This window comes from Hyperolius riggenbachi, chromosome 3, assembly GCF_040937935.1.
Source record: "Hyperolius riggenbachi isolate aHypRig1 chromosome 3, aHypRig1.pri, whole genome shotgun sequence".
Lineage (NCBI taxonomy): Eukaryota > Metazoa > Chordata > Amphibia > Anura > Hyperoliidae > Hyperolius > Hyperolius riggenbachi.
In genome coordinates this window covers 144,894,797-144,914,220 of record NC_090648.1, presented here as the reverse complement: position 1 = coordinate 144,914,220, position 19,424 = coordinate 144,894,797, and the positions used below count along the sequence as shown (strand labels likewise).

The 19,424-nt window shown below is 47.8% G+C and overlaps 1 protein-coding gene across 2 annotated transcripts in view; it reads left to right on the top strand.

The window, feature by feature from the left end:
* ITGA11 (integrin subunit alpha 11) overlaps nt 1-19,424 on the top strand; it is a 213,612-nt gene that overhangs the window by 180,394 nt on the left and 13,794 nt on the right. For both annotated transcript variants that reach the window (XM_068275048.1, XM_068275050.1), the window contains 4 exons: nt 651-858; nt 2,881-2,979; nt 5,289-5,365; nt 14,832-14,921. In XM_068275048.1, coding sequence (XP_068131149.1) covers nt 651-858; nt 2,881-2,979; nt 5,289-5,365; nt 14,832-14,921 — 474 coding nt within the window. The remainder of the gene's footprint in view (nt 1-650; nt 859-2,880; nt 2,980-5,288; nt 5,366-14,831; nt 14,922-19,424) is intronic.

Genomic DNA, 19,424 nt, shown 5'->3' with positions numbered 1-19,424 from the left:
TGCAGTATTGTAATTTTCTTTTTACCCCTTTCCCCTCCATTTGATGTATGTGTTTTCAATACAATGGGGGTTCTGCTTAATAACACATTTTCTCTTTGAATTCCTGACTTTCCTTTGCACAGGCCATGAGACAGTTCTTTGAGCTGCATTGCTTGACTTTTGGTTATTATGATCCTTTCAAACTTCCTGATTTTAAAATAGAGACTGGAATGATCACAATGAGCTCTCCTGCTTAGCAATACCTCAGTATGCTTTTACTGGATTCAATAACGGCCTCACTCCCCATCCTCTAGTCTAGAACAGTGCGCAGAACTGGCTAGCTTGGCCTAGCTTAGCTCATGCACTGCATGCAAATCACTACAGGATGCAGGGTCTTTCCAGAGGTTATCTCCTGAGGGGGAGAGGGGTGGGAATCTGCTGTGTTCTGTTTTCATCCAAGCAAAGAAATACATCATTCACAGACAGAATTTCATCTATACTGGGGAGGGACTTGGGGTTCTTTCAGTAGGTTGAGGTCCTAGAATTGCCCAGTTTTTTAGGGGTAGGTATTAGGATACCCCAACATAAATTACAAGGTGTGTCTTTTAGATTGCATGCTTATTTTTTGACGTTATTGGAGTTGCTCATTCACAGCTTTTTTTGTCTTTTAGGGAATTTTGTCAGCGCTCCCTCCGGAGACCCCCATCAGACTGTGATGCCTTCACTCAATCCTTTGATAATTCTGTCTTCATCATTGAAGGGAGCAGAAGGCGGGTAGCCCTGGAGGTGACACTAGAGAACAGAGGGGAGAATGCCTACAGCACCGTACTCAACATTTCCTACTCTCAGAACCTGCAGTTTGCTAGTCTGATCCCCAAGGTGAATATCCAGCTTATTTAAAGACTGAGTTCAGGCACAGTTTTATTTCTTTATATGCATAATAGAACAGTATTATATATGAATGATACACAAAATAGGTTTGTTTTTGCATATTTGGCAATTAATAACGTCTTTTATCTTCCTCGACAGGCAGCAGTCTCCAGCTGCTTGCTCCCTCCTCCCTTTCTCCAAGGTGTTCGAGGGATGTAATCTTGCTCACAAATACACCCATGCCTGTTTAGCTTAAAGTGGGATTGTCACCATAAAAATCAAATTTTAACAGAAACTAGTCTGAGTGTATTGGGTGATAAAGATGCTAATCCTGCATTCAAAACTGTCAAAACTTTTTCTGCTGTTATGGTTTGGAGTTATCACAAACCTTAAGAGCACTGGCCCTTTAATAGCCATTGCCAAAAAATATCTATAATATATTCATCCTCTTCCCTTTATTTCCCCCGCCTTCTAATGACATAAGACAGTGCACTTCCTAGTATAGACCTCAGTGGGAGTGTCTGAAGACTCTGGGAGGAGGGCGGGTAACGAATACCGAATTAGCAACAGGAGAAAAAAAGTGATGGAGGAAATTAAGTCAGGAGGTCAAAGGTAGCAAAAATGGAAACTGCCTAGAATAGGATTCTCTGCTTTTCCTTTATAAAATTCACAGGAATCATAACGTGGTCAGTGCAATATATCTGTTATGTAAGAACTACTAGTATTTATCTACTTATATATGTGTTTTTTATTTCTAGGTTAGCATGGGTGTCGCTTGTTCTTTAAATCCACCTCTAGGCTGATCCATGAATTGTTTTCTGTTGCCTCCCCTTCCTGCACATTTCTTCATCACCCCCATTAACTTCCTTACCAACAGCATCCTGTCCGCAACAATTACATAAAAATGTACACTACAGGTAGTCCCCGGTTAACGAATGAGATAGGGACTGTAGGTTCGTTCTTAACCTGAATCTGATCTTAAGTCAGAACATTGTGCCATCTCTGTCCCCTGTACCTCCTCTGTGCCCCCCTGTGCCTCCAGTGTCCCCCTCTGTGTCACCTCAGCCCCCTGTACCTGCTTACACAAGTTTAAAAGCCATGTTTTCTTTGAATTTTTTTTAAATTGATTTTCTCAAAAACTGCAAGTCGAATTTGAATTTTTTTTGACTTGGAAACACAGAATCCATACCGTTTCTATTGGTGGCTCATTCGTAAGTCGGGCGTTCGTAAGTCGGGGACTACCTGTATTCCCATTCTGTATTTTAAGTGTTTTTACGGATTCAAACATGAAACGTGTGCAAGAAATCCATATTGCATTCTATACAATATATGTTAAAGGGATCCTCCTGTGACCACAAAAGTGCACCAGGTAGATAGAAGGTATTTAGGATCTGAGTGTTCTTTAAAAGAGAGGCAGTTCGAAGTCTAGTTCCAGACTGTGTGCAGCTTGGAATTAGACCAGTGAAGTGCTGCATACAATTTGCACTAAGTTTGCATGCATGTGGTAATTCTTAGCATTTCACTCACTGACCATCTCTCTGATAGGGAGCCTTTTGTTATAAGCTTGTTGCTAAATCTGGTCATTTTCTTTCCCGTCAGAAGTAATTTACTGAATCGATGCATATTTTGTTGCAAATCGCTTGCAGATTGTAACAGGACCAATGAAATATTGTTGCTGCTGATTTGGGCCAGCCCAGTACCAAGCTGCAAATAAATAAATTAGGGTCTGCTTGAAAAACTTGCATCTCATTCATAACCTGCCACAACTATTACATTACTTTACATTACAAATATTACGAGCATGAAAGTGATGGACCCCCGCACCACAATAAATCAAGCATTAAAAGGGAAAAACACTGGAAGATCAAATGACCATTTCTTACCAAGATGATATATTTTCCATTTCTAAAGCTTCCCTATTCTACATCTGTGTTCCATATACAGCCTAATTGCTGCACAAAATTGCAGGTATCAGTTAATGGATGTTCTCTATTTGAGTGACATCAATCAATTTCTTTGTATGCCCTATAGGAAGAATCAGACATCAAAATAGAGTGTAAGAATGATGATCGGATTCCAAACCGCAAGATCTGTAATGTCAGCTTCCCGTTCTTCAGAGCCAAGGCCAAGGTAGGTGAAAAGTTGTGTTTAGAAATGAATATGTCTGGTGGATACAATCATCCCAGCTACTGTTTTGCCTTGCGAGTTCATTGTGAACAATCCATTTCCTGCATGACAACTAAAGTATTTAGAAGATGATGAGTCCTCCATATGTCTCAGCATAAACACAAATGTGATGAGTGCTGTAGGTTTCAGTTACTGTATACCGTTGATTTTACATATTTGGTGTTGTGTTTTTTCCAAGTCCATTCCTGGCCACAAGCAAGCTACTAGTGCCCCACCTGGTGGTGACAACACTACATGTCTGACCTGGGAGCTCTATTCCTTTCTATTTGAATAGGCTTTGTCACTTGCATTTAAGTAGTGTTTATTTGCAGCCACCTATTGATTTCAGTTCAATCAGTAAAGACTCATACACAAGTCCAATTTAATGCACAACCAACTAACTGCACATCATGACCAACAGTACAAGTTGTTTAAGTGACAAGTACATACACACACGCCAACCAACTAAACAACCAACTCACGTAAATACTATGTGTGCAAGCTAAATGACAAACTACACAACATGTCCGGAATTCAAAAACAGCAAAGTTGTTCAAAATACTTGTGGCCATGATGATTGTGGCATGATAGTTGGGTAGATTGATTCACCAGTTGGATCTGGCAAACAACCTGTTATCAGTTGGTCGTCTGGTTGTTTACCAGCCGTACACACACCAAATTTATTTTCCAACAGACAAGTTTGGAAGATAGTTGGACAGATTGTTTGTACGTTTGAATGGGCTTTAAAGCACTTCAAACCCAGGGTAATAGGACAGGTTAGGTTTAAAATAAGTAAAATATTCATTTTGGTTTACTTTATCCCCATAAGACCCCATTGAACAAAGTGTCCTGACCGGTAAATTTGGCTTTTATACTATATACCACTGGAGCAGAATTGAGTTCTCTTAGCTGTGTGCCACCTTGTCACTAGGCTAGATTCCTAGCTGTTAATCCTGAATGCTGGATTGGTGTCACTTAGACTATGATGTATTATTATTATGATTATTGATTTATAAAGGTCATATTCAGTGGTGCTGTACAAAGTAAAACGCAAACATGGGGTACAAAATAATACAGACAATGGTGTGCACCAATATATGAAATGCGGACTTGGTACAAAATAGAGAATCTGTACAAAATACAGAATTAGTAATACAGTGACAAAAGAAATATGAATGAATGTGTAACAAATTCCAAGACACAAAAGGGTGAAAGAGCCCTGCCCTTGTGAGCTTACAATCTAAAGAAATAGGGGGAACAAGAGGTGGGGTAATATACAATATTCATACCTAGAGGCAAGTGTGTTTTAGGTTATCTGGAAGGAAGTTAAACTTGGTCAGAGGTCAAAAGGGGAACTAAGGTAGAGCGTATGCTTGCTGGAAAAAGTGAGTTTTGAGGGCACATTTAAAGATATCAACAGTTATAGAGTGATGGGTGCGTTGTGGCAGAGTATTCCAGAGGAGGGGTAAAGCAAGTGCAAAATCTTGTATACGTGAATACAAGGAGGTGATTCTAGAGGAGGACAATAGAAGGTCATGTGCAGATCTGAGATTGCTATTGGGTTGGTATCTGTAAACTAGTGTGGATAAGTATAAGGGAGAGAGATTGTGGAGAGCTTTGTAAATTAGAGTTAAGAGTTTGAATTGGATCCTCTGGTTAATTGGTAGCCAATGAAGTCCTTGACAGAGAAGAGCAGCAGAGGAAGAACGAGAAGAAAGATGGATGAGACAAGCAACCAAGTTCAGTACAGATTGAGGTGGTGCTAGTCTGTTAGTTGGTAGTCCACAAAGCAGTATGAATATTACAATAGTCCAAACAAGATAGCATGTACTGACATTTTAGTCATGTCCTGAGTGAGAAAAAGTCAGATGTGTAATATGTTTTTGAGTTGCAGAAGATGACAGGAGCTGGTTAGGGAGTGAATGTGAGGAATAAATGATGTACCACTGTCCTGTCTTTTCATAAACGAGGATAGGCAAGAGTGGGTTTCTTGCTGTCAAAAACTGCCTTTTTTCTGGCTAGAATCTTCTTCCTATCATCTGTTATTAATGTGACTCTATCAAATAGGTTGTGGAATCTTTGTGTGTTTTTTATTTATTCATTTGTTATACATTTTGTGAGGAACTTCACCTCCTTTTTGGAAAGTGCCAATGAGACGATTTATGGCAAAATGAAAACATAGCTTGTGGATATCTCATTCATCACCCAGACGATGCAGCCACCAATATGAAGAATTTGTGGCTAATTCCAGGCTATCTATATCTGTTTTATAGGTGGTGTTTCGACTAGACTTTGAATTCAGTAAATCTGTGTTTCTTCCGTCACTGCAAATCCATCTAGCAGCCGGAAGGTAAATTATATACGACCAATCTTGTCTATCATTGCCTTCAACTTACCTCTCTGTTGTCAACTTATCTGCTGAGACTTGTGGCAGAACTAGAGTCAAATAAAGAAAGCAGCCATGCATATAGCAATGTTACCATAGTAACAGTGTTAATGTCTTACCATATCAAACTGCACTATTGTGTAGACATTGTCTATGTACTGAATGCATGTCTGTTGGAGAAGTAACACAACAGTGAATGGCCTTGATCTGAAATGTTTACATGCCATGGTAATTATCCTGCATCCCACCGGGGTTGATTTACTAAGCTTACAGTATAGTGAATGATAGTCATGCAGAAAACCTGAACTGGATTTAAAGCGTTACTGAAGCGAATATTTAACTAAAAATGAGATACTTACCTCAGTAGTTGGGAGCCTCTGGATAGTCCAGAGGTGTCCCCAATTTGCTTGAGCCCACCGTTCTAGCTCTAGATCACTGTAAACATATTTTACAACAGCTTGTCAAATATTCTCCTCATGTCTGCACTCCCACCATATACTGACACATACATATTGGGCATATGCGATTATGATCCATGCATGCCCAGTAGAACAAAGAAGTTTGTACTCGGACAGGACTATAACCATAAGAAGAAGAGGGTCCTAGGCAGCAATGAATAGCAAATTAAGTGTCATCACTAAGGGGGTACCACGTATCAAAAAATTGCTTTATTTAATAATCAATGGGCTCAGAAAACCCCCATCAGCTCACTAGAAACACTTAAAAACAAGCTATGGAGCAATCCATATACCACTCGCACCTCCACTCACACCGCGCCACACACTGGGTACCAGTACCACACACAGCAGTTTTCTTCAGGGTGGGATGACAGAGCTCGGAAGTGCAGTGGGTAGACTCAACGGCTATGGAAAGCCAGTATCCACTAAACAATCTATTGCTTCGAGGCGTGATTTGCACACCGGCACTTGTACTGACTAAGTCCCAAGGGTATATAAGGATTACAGCGCTAGGCAGCAGAATTCCTCCACTCTACTGGATGCTCTTCATAGGCAAACGTGGGGGGGATTACAGCTGCCCAGAATCCCCCCTCAGGCCTGGGCCAGTGCAGTGTCTGGGGACAGGCACAAGCTGAGACATCAGAATATCTGCAGACATCCTGCAGCTTACAGCACTGCCCCCTTCCTTCTCCTGCTACAGTTGACTTTGGATGGAGCAGCAGTGTGTGTACAGAGCATGGAGCAGCAGGGTGTGTACAGAGCATGGAGCAGCAGTGTGTGTACAAAGCATGAGGCAGCAGCTTGTGTACAGTGCATTGAGCAGCAGTGTGTGTACAGAGCATGGAGCAGCAGTGTGTGTACAGAGCATGAGGCAGCAGCTTGTGTACAGTGCATTGAGCAGCAGTGTGTGTACAGAGCATGGAGCAGCAGTGTGTGTACAGAGCATGGAGCAGCAACTTGTGTACAGAACATTCAGCAGCAGTGTGTGGACAGAGCATGGAGCAGCAGCATGTGTACAGAGCATGGAGCAGCATCCTGTGTACAGAGCATGGAGCAGCAGCGTGTGTACAGAGCATGGAGCAGCAGTGTGTGTACAGAGCATGGAGCAGCTCTGGGGAACTTAAGAGAGTCAGGTATGAGCACAGCTCTGTGCCCTGCTGTGTGAATGCTTAACTTTTCCCTTAATTAGCAATGTCGGCTGTCCTCATTATTATTTGTGGATCGGAGGGCTGGATCGGAGGTGTCTGATGTCAGGACGTCGGCTGACGTCCATGACGTCATCCCGATCATCGCCATGGCGACGGGGTAAGCCCAACAAGAAATCCCGCTCTCCGCAGGATTTCTTGTTACTTGTGATCGCCGAAAGCGATCAGAAGGGCGCACCATGTGCGCCCTCTAGTGGGCTTTTATGCTACCAACTTTCAGTTGGCAGCATGAAAACAAAACAAAAACCTGCCGCTGCCACCCTGGCAATTTAAATAGAACGCCAGGGTGGTTGGTTAATATGGAAAGGTGATTTTCCAAGACATTCTTGCTTCAGTGATACAAGTTTTATAGCACATTTTAGCCACAGTGGAATTTTGCTACAATTGGACTACAAAGGACAGGGTGCAGCCTGGTCCTTCCAATGAAATCACAGTCTGCATTTCTAAAAGTCTATACTGCAGAAAAACTAGCATAGAGGGTATCTAGACTTTATTTACGGTAATACTTGCTGATCACAGAGCCTCTGCACCGACATAAATAGGGAAACACTTATGTCTGGAGTTGTGCTTTAAAGCAAACCAGAGATCAAAAATAATAAAAGATTTATACATACCTGGGGCTTCCTCCAGCCGCATGCGCATGGACTGTGCCCACGCCGCCGTCCTCCGCTGCCTGCAGCTCCGGTATTGGGTCCCGTTACTTCGGCCAGTCCTCCGCTGCCTGCAGCTCTGGTATTGGGTCCCATTACTTCGGCCAGTCCTCCGCTGCCTGCAGCTCCGGTATTGGGTCCCGTTACTTCGGCCAGTCCTCCGCTGCCTGCAGCTCTGGTATTGGGTCCCATTACTTCGGCCAGTCCTCCGTTGCCTGCAGCTCTGGTATTGGGTCCCATTACTGCGGCCAGTCCTCCGCTGCCTGCAGCTCTGGTATTGGGTCCCATTACTGCGGCCAGTCCTCCGCTGCCTGCAGCTCTGGTATTGGGTCCCATTACTTCGGCCAGTCCTCCGCTGCCTGCAGCTCTGGTATTGGGTCCCATTACTTCGGCCAGTCCTCCGCTGCCTGCAGCTCTGGTATTGGGTACCGTTAGCTTGGCCAGTCCTCCGCTGCCTGCAGCTCTGGTATTGGGTACCGTTAGCTTGGCCAGTCCTCCGCTGCCTGCAGCTCTGGTATTGGGTCCCATTACTTCGGCCAGTCTTCCGCTGCCTGCAGCTCTGGTATTGGGTACCGTTAGCTTGGCCAGTCCTCCGCTGCCTGCAGATCTGGTATTGGGTACCGTTAGCTTGGCCAGTCTTCCGCTGCCTGCAGCTCTGGTATTGGGTCCCATTACTTCGGCCAGTCCTCCGCTGCCTGCAGCTCTGGTATTGGGTACCGTTAGCTTGGCCAGTCCTCCGCTGCCTGCAGATCTGGTATTGGGTACCGTTAGCTTGGCCAGTCTTCCGCTGCCTGCAGCTCTGGTATTGGGTCCCATTACTTCGGCCAGTCCTCCGCTGCCTGCAGCTCTGGTATTGGGTACCATTAGCTTGGCCAGTCCTCCGCTGCCTGCAGCTCTGGTATTGGGTACCGTTAGCTTGGCCAGTCCTTCGCTGCCTGCAGCTCTGGTATTGGGTCCCATTACTTCGGCCAGTCTTCCGCTGCCTGCAGCTCTGGTATTGGGTACCGTTAGCTTGGCCAGTCTTCCGCTGCCTGCAGCTCTGGTATTGGGTCCCATTACTTCGGCCAGTCCTCCGCTGCCTGCAGCTCTGGTATTGGGTACCGTTAGCTTGGCCAGTCCTCCGCTGCCTGCAGATCTGGTATTGGGTACCGTTAGCTTGGCCAGTCTTCCGCTGCCTGCAGCTCTGGTATTGGGTCCCATTACTTCGGCCAGTCTTCCGCTGCCTGCAGCTCTGGTATTGGGTACCGTTAGCTTGGCCAGTCCTCCGCTGCCTGCAGATCTGGTATTGGGTACCGTTAGCTTGGCCAGTCTTCCGCTGCCTGCAGCTCTGGTATTGGGTCCCATTACTTCGGCCAGTCCTCCGCTGCCTGCAGCTCTGGTATTGGGTACCGTTAGCTTGGCCAGTCCTCCGCTGCCTGCAGCTCTGGTATTGGGTACCGTTAGCTTGGCCAGTCCTCCGCTGCCTGCAGCTCTGGTATTGGGTCCCATTACTTCGGCCAGTCTTCCGCTGCCTGCAGCTCTGGTATTGGGTACCGTTAGCTTGGCCAGTCCTCCGCTGCCTGCAGATCTGGTATTGGGTACCGTTAGCTTGGCCAGTCTTCCGCTGCCTGCAGCTCTGGTATTGGGTCCCATTACTTCGGCCAGTCCTCCGCTGCCTGCAGCTCTGGTATTGGGTACCGTTAGCTTGGCCAGTCCTCCGCTGCCTGCAGATCTGGTATTGGGTACCGTTAGCTTGGCCAGTCTTCCGCTGCCTGCAGCTCTGGTATTGGGTCCCATTACTTCGGCCAGTCCTCCGCTGCCTGCAGCTCTGGTATTGGGTACCATTAGCTTGGCCAGTCCTCCGCTGCCTGCAGCTCTGGTATTGGGTACCGTTAGCTTGGCCAGTCCTTCGCTGCCTGCAGCTCTGGTATTGGGTCCCATTACTTCGGCCAGTCTTCCGCTGCCTGCAGCTCTGGTATTGGGTACCGTTAGCTTGGCCAGTCTTCCGCTGCCTGCAGCTCTGGTATTGGGTCCCATTACTTCGGCCAGTCCTCCGCTGCCTGCAGCTCTGGTATTGGGTACCGTTAGCTTGGCCAGTCCTCCGCTGCCTGCAGCTCCGGTATTGGGTCCCGTTACTTCGGCCAGTCCTCCGCTGCCTGCAGCTCTGGTATTGGGTCCCATTACTTCGGCCAGTCCTCCGTTGCCTGCAGCTCTGGTATTGGGTCCCATTACTGCGGCCAGTCCTCCGCTGCCTGCAGCTCTGGTATTGGGTCCCATTACTGCGGCCAGTCCTCCGCTGCCTGCAGCTCTGGTATTGGGTCCCATTACTTCGGCCAGTCCTCCGCTGCCTGCAGCTCTGGTATTGGGTCCCATTACTTCGGCCAGTCCTCCGCTGCCTGCAGCTCTGGTATTGGGTACCGTTAGCTTGGCCAGTCCTCCGCTGCCTGCAGCTCTGGTATTGGGTACCGTTAGCTTGGCCAGTCCTCCGCTGCCTGCAGCTCTGGTATTGGGTCCCATTACTTCGGCCAGTCTTCCGCTGCCTGCAGCTCTGGTATTGGGTACCGTTAGCTTGGCCAGTCCTCCGCTGCCTGCAGATCTGGTATTGGGTACCGTTAGCTTGGCCAGTCTTCCGCTGCCTGCAGCTCTGGTATTGGGTCCCATTACTTCGGCCAGTCCTCCGCTGCCTGCAGCTCTGGTATTGGGTACCGTTAGCTTGGCCAGTCCTCCGCTGCCTGCAGATCTGGTATTGGGTACCGTTAGCTTGGCCAGTCTTCCGCTGCCTGCAGCTCTGGTATTGGGTCCCATTACTTCGGCCAGTCCTCCGCTGCCTGCAGCTCTGGTATTGGGTACCATTAGCTTGGCCAGTCCTCCGCTGCCTGCAGCTCTGGTATTGGGTACCGTTAGCTTGGCCAGTCCTTCGCTGCCTGCAGCTCTGGTATTGGGTCCCATTACTTCGGCCAGTCTTCCGCTGCCTGCAGCTCTGGTATTGGGTACCGTTAGCTTGGCCAGTCTTCCGCTGCCTGCAGCTCTGGTATTGGGTCCCATTACTTCGGCCAGTCCTCCGCTGCCTGCAGCTCTGGTATTGGGTACCGTTAGCTTGGCCAGTCCTCCGCTGCCTGCAGATCTGGTATTGGGTACCGTTAGCTTGGCCAGTCTTCCGCTGCCTGCAGCTCTGGTATTGGGTCCCATTACTTCGGCCAGTCTTCCGCTGCCTGCAGCTCTGGTATTGGGTACCGTTAGCTTGGCCAGTCCTCCGCTGCCTGCAGATCTGGTATTGGGTACCGTTAGCTTGGCCAGTCTTCCGCTGCCTGCAGCTCTGGTATTGGGTCCCATTACTTCGGCCAGTCCTCCGCTGCCTGCAGCTCTGGTATTGGGTACCGTTAGCTTGGCCAGTCCTCCGCTGCCTGCAGCTCTGGTATTGGGTACCGTTAGCTTGGCCAGTCCTCCGCTGCCTGCAGCTCTGGTATTGGGTCCCATTACTTCGGCCAGTCTTCCGCTGCCTGCAGCTCTGGTATTGGGTACCGTTAGCTTGGCCAGTCCTCCGCTGCCTGCAGATCTGGTATTGGGTACCGTTAGCTTGGCCAGTCTTCCGCTGCCTGCAGCTCTGGTATTGGGTCCCATTACTTCGGCCAGTCCTCCGCTGCCTGCAGCTCTGGTATTGGGTACCGTTAGCTTGGCCAGTCCTCCGCTGCCTGCAGATCTGGTATTGGGTACCGTTAGCTTGGCCAGTCTTCCGCTGCCTGCAGCTCTGGTATTGGGTCCCATTACTTCGGCCAGTCCTCCGCTGCCTGCAGCTCTGGTATTGGGTACCATTAGCTTGGCCAGTCCTCCGCTGCCTGCAGCTCTGGTATTGGGTACCGTTAGCTTGGCCAGTCCTTCGCTGCCTGCAGCTCTGGTATTGGGTCCCATTACTTCGGCCAGTCTTCCGCTGCCTGCAGCTCTGGTATTGGGTACCGTTAGCTTGGCCAGTCTTCCGCTGCCTGCAGCTCTGGTATTGGGTCCCATTACTTCGGCCAGTCCTCCGCTGCCTGCAGCTCTGGTATTGGGTACCGTTAGCTTGGCCAGTCCTCCGCTGCCTGCAGATCTGGTATTGGGTACCGTTAGCTTGGCCAGTCTTCCGCTGCCTGCAGCTCTGGTATTGGGTCCCATTACTTCGGCCAGTCTTCCGCTGCCTGCAGCTCTGGTATTGGGTACCGTTAGCTTGGCCAGTCCTCCGCTGCCTGCAGATCTGGTATTGGGTACCGTTAGCTTGGCCAGTCTTCCGCTGCCTGCAGCTCTGGTATTGGGTCCCATTACTTCGGCCAGTCCTCCGCTGCCTGCAGCTCTGGTATTGGGTACCGTTAGCTTGGCCAGTCCTCCGCTGCCTGCAGCTCTGGTATTGGGTACCGTTAGCTTGGCCAGTCCTCCGCTGCCTGCAGCTCTGGTATTGGGTCCCATTACTTCGGCCAGTCTTCCGCTGCCTGCAGCTCTGGTATTGGGTACCATTAGCTTGGCCAGTCTTCCGCTGCCTGCAGCTCTGGTATTGGGTCCCATTACTTCGGCCAGTCCTCCGCTGCCTGCAGCTCTGGTATTGGGTACCGTTAGCTTGGCCAATCCTCCGCTGCCTGCAGATCTGGTATTGGGTACCGTTAGCTTGGCCAGTCTTCCGCTGCCTGCAGCTCTGGTATTGGGTCCCATTACTTCGGCCAGTCTTCCGCTGCCTGCAGCTCTGGTATTGGGTCCCATTACTTCGGCCAGTCCTCCGCTGCCTGCAGCTCTGGTATTGGGTACCATTAGCTTGGCCAGTCCTCCGCTGCCTGCAGCTCGGGTATTGGGTACCGTTAGCTTGGCCAGTCCTCCGCTGCCTGCAGCTCTGGTATTGGGTACCGTTAGCTTGGCCAGTCGTGGCCGCTGGAGAGATACATAGAGAGTACACTTCCTCTTGCGTAGACTGGCCGAGCTAACGGGAGCGATATGTGCGTGTAGTGCTGGAGGAAGCCCCAGGTATGTATAAATCTTTTATTATTTTTGATCTCTGATACACTTTAAACTACTAGTTTATCCCTCTCCCCAGTTTATCCTAGCTTAGATGACAGACCTGCTTTAAAGGGAAGGTTCAAGCAAAAAAAAAAAATGAGATTCACTTACCTGGGGCTTCTACCAGCCCCATGTAGCCATCCTGTGCCCTTGTAGTCACTCACTGCTGCTCCAGTCCCCCGCTGGCAGCTTTCTGACCTCGGAGGTCAGGGCCACATTGCATACATTTTTACGCATTCCAGCTAGTGCAGGAACAAAAATTTACGCGTTTCACCACTAACGCGTAAAAATGTATGTGTTAATGTTCCTGCACTAGCGGGAATGTGTAAAAATGTACGCAATTTGGCCCTGACCTCCGAGGTCAGAAAGCTGCCAGCGGGGGACTGGAGCAGCAGTGAGTGACTACGAGGGCACAGGATGGCTGCATGGGGCTGGTAGAAGCCCCAGGTAAGTGAATCTCATTTTTTTTTTTTTGCTTGGACCTTCCCTTTAAGGCAATGGCTGTTGCAGATTTTTCCACTGTAGTGCATCAGTTTTTCCTCATCTCAGAAAGATGGATTCTGTTGCTAAGCCCATTGGCTTAATAATATTTATATGCTGTCTCAGATGTCAGCTTGGTAGAGCAATTTGAAGCAACTTGGAAATATGTTTAAACTGAAAATCATTTTACAATTTTACTAAAATAGGAGTGACTGAGCCTCTGACTTCACCGTCTCCCACCTGCACAACAACACTTCTAAACAGGCGTATCAATCATTGCTGTGTATGCTGTGAATGTCAGATAGTGAGCTCGGGCAATATATATGCATGCTGAATAGTCCATGCTTAGATAGGTGGTCACATAATGTCTTCTCAGCATTGTAAAGCCTGAGTTCAGGCTCATGGTTTTCCTTATACGTATTGTGTAGAACATATCATAATTTAAAATGCACAATATTTGTGTTTTGCACATAAAACATTTCTGCATTATTCATGTTTTGATTATCTGGCTGGCTGATTTAGAAGCGCTGACTTCCTGTTCCTTCATCAGATGCTGCTTAGCTTGACTGAACAGCAGTCTGTGTTCCATCCAAACTCCTCCCCATCCCATCATCCCCTCCCATCTTACCCTTGAATACCTCATGTGGGTGAACAGCCAGCTTTTCAATGTGAACACAGAGATTGCCAGATGTTCCCCTGAGATAGGTCCCCCCATATAGATAGCCAGATGTGTACCCAGGATTAGCTTCCCCCCCATTATAGCCAGCTATCCCCTAAGTATTAGCCCCCCTGCCAGCATAGGTAACCAGATGTACCCCTAGTGTTAGGTTTCACCATCAAATGTGCCAAAGGTGTCCCCCAACAGTAGGTAGCCAGAACCCCCCAGTATTGGTAGCCACAGCCAGATGTGACCTCCAGAGTAGGTAGTTAGGAGATAAGCCCCCAGTGTTAAGTAGCTAGAGAGGTCCTGCATCCCATCACACAAAGTATAAAACAGAGTGGAGGGGTAAGGGGTGGATGGGGGAGAAGTAGGCCTAGGTGTCTAAGGGCCCCCCCCCCTCCAATCCCTATGCAGTTCCCTGGTGTCTGGTGGCTCTCCTCCCTCCCCTATACAGTTCCCTGGTGTCTAGTGGTCCTCCCTCCCCTATAGAGTTCCCTGGTGTGTAGAGTCCACCACCATCCCCTATACAGTTCACTGGTGTCTAGTGCTTTCCCCCTACCTCCCCCATATGGCTTACCTGGTGATCTAGGACTTCACCTCCAATTTAGCTTCCCTGGTGGTCTAGAGTGGGCCAAACATAATGCAAAGTTGGGAAACCACTTGAGGGCCAAATGTAATGGCTCTGAGGGCCAGATCTGGCCCGCAGGCTGGAGTTTGACATGTATGCTCTATACTTTCTGCACAGATCATGTGACTTGACTATTCTAAAAAGAACAGCTGCATCAAATATGAAAATTGTATGAGTAATGGCATAGTTCCTTATTTGTTCTTCGTACCATTAAAAAATCCTACAGAGGGGAACAGAGCTTGAAATGAAATGGCTGCATTTACTGTATATTTCAATCACACAGCTTTATATCAGGTAATATGTTACATTTTTATGACTCTGTCACCTTACATATTGTTTTTGTGTTTGTACAGTGACAGCGAGGAGATGGAGAGTACAATTGCAGATAATGAGGTTCTTTTGGATTTCAATCTCAAGTATGAATCGGATCTTTTATTCACAAGGTACTTCTGCTATTTAGCCTTCCTGTGTACTTTATATTCATCATCTACAGAGTTGTCCTGACTCAGCCAGGATATAAAACATTTTTATATAAGGCAGAGAGACTTTATTAGCTTCTTAGACTAGAGCTGAGCTATATTACTCACAGTAACCAATCATATTCTCCTCATGATTCAAAAGCAAGTAAAAAATTTAAGTGGAATTCCACCTTCATTAATGGTTTTCCCATATGGCCGTGCAACATATGTCATTTTTAATGTTTAGGGCTAGGCAGTGGTTATAAGGCCCCATGGATGGGGAACTTGGCTGGCAGAGAGCAGACTGTCTGCAAGTATCCGCACACAGCTAATAAAAGTGTTACACAAAGGCAATCCAAGGCCACTGATTACCAATGTTTTATGACTGTGCTATAGACCGCTGGCCACTAAGTGTTAGCGAGGGTATATTACTGGTTGTTGCTTTTCTCCAGTGTTAAAGTGAAACTCCACTGTCACTGATAACCTCTTCAGAACAGGTCTGTAGACTTCTGTAGGCTCTCTCCCCTCCCCCACACATAACAAAAAATGTGACCTGTCTGTACAGCCTTGGCTACTGGAGGGCCGCTAAATTAGTAAGAAATCAGAACGTATTCAGTATAGTTGCTGTAATCCATGACTGCAGTAAACTGTAATGTCATTGATTGCTATTGGTTACTAGCAGGGGTGCTGCTAAGGTTTCTGTGGCCCCAGTGGCGCATCATGTATGGCCCCCCTCTCTAGTCACAGGCCCCTTCTCCCATAATATAATATAATATAATAAGTAGCCAAATGTGCCCCCCCCCCCCCCCAAAAAAAAAAAAACAAACAAACAAAAATCAGATGGGTAACCATCCAGTATAGTGAGGTAGCCACAGGTGCAAAGACTCTATGCTAGTGGGGTAGAGGGGGATGACAGTGAATTGATGTGGCACTTACAAATAAGGGAAAGAAGCTCTGGGCAATGAATGAAAGTGAAGGAAGAAGGAGATTAATTCAGATGGGCCAGCACAGGAATCAATGAATGTGCTGTACTGCGTGGACAGCTGTTGGGAATTACTTACTGAATGTGAACAGAACTTGGCACAGTAAGGACCAGAGTATAATTATAGCACTATTCAGTAGAAATATATTGAAGAATAATGATTCAGCACTGGTGAATTGGGCGCAGCCACATGCTTATTGGGTGAAGTTATTGGGTGGCGATGGATTGTATGCCGAGAGATTACACTGCAGGTGAAAGTTATTAGTGAACTGTGTATGCTTATCAGGTGGAAGTTATTAGCTGATGGTAGTGGATTGGGTGCCAATGCTTAAATTAGGCACACACATGAAGCTTTACTTACCTAGGGCTTCTCCCAGCCCCTAGAAGTCTGTGTGGTCCCTCACTGCAGTTCTGCTGTGATCCAGTGGTCAGCTGATCTCTCACTGACACTGGAGCGTGATCGTGAGTGGCACGTGCCCAACAGTGCACAAAAGCCACCGACCAGGCGAGTCAGCGGTTGTTACAGAGGGTTCAGCTGAACAGTGGAGCATTGCGGAACTGCGGCGAGGGACCATACAGACTTCTAGGGGCTGGAAGAAGCCCCAGGTAAGTAAAGTTTAATGTGCCTCACCTTAAAGGACTTTCGATGTGAATATACCAATCTATTTTTTACTCACCTGGGGCTTCTTCCCTTACTGCAGCCCCGGTCCTCTGCGTTGACCGGCTGGCCACCAATGATGATTGCAAACCTGCCGGCAGGTTGGGTCTTCTGTGTAGGTGCAGGTATCCATGCCTGTGTGTCCACGTCATCTGCCGCAAACTGCGCCTGCACACAACTACTGCGCAGGTGCAGTACGCTCCAGATGATGTGGATGCGTGGGCAGAAGAGCTGACCCACCGGTGAGGTTGCATCATCACGGGCGGCCAGTGGGACAACGCGGAGGACAGGGGCTGCAGCGAGGGACTCAGACGGCTGCAAGCAGCTGGAAGAAGGCTTAGGTGAGAAAAAGAAAAGGAGGGGAACAGGAAGGAATGAGAGCATGATAAGAAGGAATTTCGCAGCCCCAAGTATTAGGTAGCCAGAGGTGTGAGCTTCCCACCCTGTAAAGGTAGCAAGAGGAGGCCACAATATTAGGTAGCTAGACGTTACAAGATAAGGCCTGCCCCCCCCCCCCCATAGATTGCCAGATACAGCTCCCCCCCACCCCCACCCCAGTATAGTTACCCACAGGAGCATCCAGTATAAGGTAGCCAGATGCAGCCCCTCCAAGGATAGGTAGCTAGATGCACCCCAGTATATGTAGCCAGGTGGCCTCTGCAGTATAGGTAGCCAGAAGTATCCCCTCCCCAGTATAGGCCAGATGCCCCCCCCTAGGTGGCCAGATGACACATACAGTAGCCAGATGTAGCCCATTCCCTATTCCCATTGCACATTCCCCCAATATACAGTATAGGTAGCTAGATTTAACCCCCCTCTTTAATATAGCTTCCCTGGTGATGTTTAGTGGCCCACATCCTTTGCTCCCCCAGCCCAGTATGTAGAGTATATATGTGCAGTAGCAGTGCTTCTATAACCTCCTCTGGCTGGGCACTCCTCTCACTGCTCACCTCTTCCTCTAGTACCCGGCCTCTTGATCTCCTTGTGTGCGACGCAGGAGAAGCAGGCACTAGGGCGAGAGGTGAGAGGAAGGGTGCACATCACTGTAGGTGCTTGGCCACATATATATTCTGCATAACATGCAGTGCCCCCAGGGACAGATGCCCCTACTCTGCCCCGCACTCATGCTGCTCCCCCTCTGGCTCTGCACCCAGGCCCACCTCCCTCCCCCCTTGAAATGGGCCTGATTATGGGGACCAGGGGGATCGAGAGGAGGAACAAATAATGCATAGAGGTATGTGGATCCAGCATGAACATACCTATGTTCTTATGTTATGTAGCTTTGCCTCAGGTCAGGTATAATTTAAGAACCGACTCTGAAAATAGGGCAAACTGTGAGAGTGGAGATTTAGGTTTGGGTACCACAATGGAGTTATTGCTAACTTTGGATGTAGGGGTTAGACCTTAGGAATGGGGTTTTAGTTATGGGGATCAGTTGGAATTAGGCAAGACAGGGAAAGATGCAGATGAAACCAGTGTTGCTGGCAAGGCCTTGGTAATCCAAGCTTCAGGCCCGGTCTGCCCATGATGCCAAGTGAGGCGACTCCCTCAGGCAGCAGAAGTCTGAGGTCAGCACCAAGCAGAAACAGGAAGTGAAGAGAGTGCTTGGCCAACCTATACTGGGGGCAACTGTACCTGGCTAACCTATACAGGGGACAACTGTACCTAGCTCCTAACACTGTGGGCCCCTATAACTGGCTACCTACCTATACTGAGGGTGCTTTTTTGGGGGATCACTACAGCTATAACGTGCTGTGAAAATTGTTGGGCACTGTGCGATCATTCCAATTCCGGGGGGGTGGGGGGACATCCTCACAAGTTTGCCTCAGGCAGCAAAAAGTCTAAAACCGGCCCTGCCCAATACCAGTGGTAGAAGTAGGGTGTGGAGTCTAAGTCACAGTCCATCAGAGCACTGTTTGTCCAGAGTTAAAATAGCCTTGGCCTTTGCACCAGTGCAGAAGCTCCCACCCCAGCCATGCTCACAATGTGAGGTAGCCGCAGGCGCTCCCCAGAGGAGCAGTTGGCGTCCACGGCATCCCATAGTAGCTCCAAAGAGTGGTTTGGAGTGTAGGTTGCAGAGCATAATATAGTGTAGCGTGTATGTTGCAGAGCATAAGCATAAGAATATCATTTGTTGTTTTGCCAATGTTCTGCTCCCATGAATTTACTGAACAGAATTTATGAATACGTACCCAAATATGGTGCTTTTTAAAACTTTAAAGTGAGTATATGATTGGTGATTACAGTCTATACCATATACTGCTATATATGTGAGTATATTTGTATAGTCATACTTTTTCACAGCTCTTTAAATTGAACATTAAGCATTTCATATCAGTCCCTGATTTTATCCTTCAAATTAAGGACTGGACACAACTGATATCCATTTTCACATTTTCTATAATGTTTAGCTTATTTTGTTTGAAATCATCTCTTTGTATCAGCCATGTGTCACAGCTGAAGTTTTTTTTCCAGTTTGTTTTGGCTCCAACTCTTATGCAATGAAGCAGAAATCCAGAAACTTTGGGTGACCCCCAAGTATCAGTGTATCAGTGAGACTGGGAATGTACTTTAATCAGTGGCCAGATGGAACCCGCACAGTGGAGTGTCTGGCTCTATGCAAAGCGCACTTATATTATTAGTTACTTTTATTACCTGCACAGATTTCAGGCCGGATGTTAGGAAGAGTGACTAGTCATTAGAGGGATTGTATGTGTTAAATCCCAATGTGTGGGATTAATTCCATGGACAGAGACACATGCTTATGATCAAGCAAATATCCGAGGCACAAAACAGAGAGGGGATTAATTAATGTCATTATAGCTTGTGCACTGCTTAGTAAGTCTGC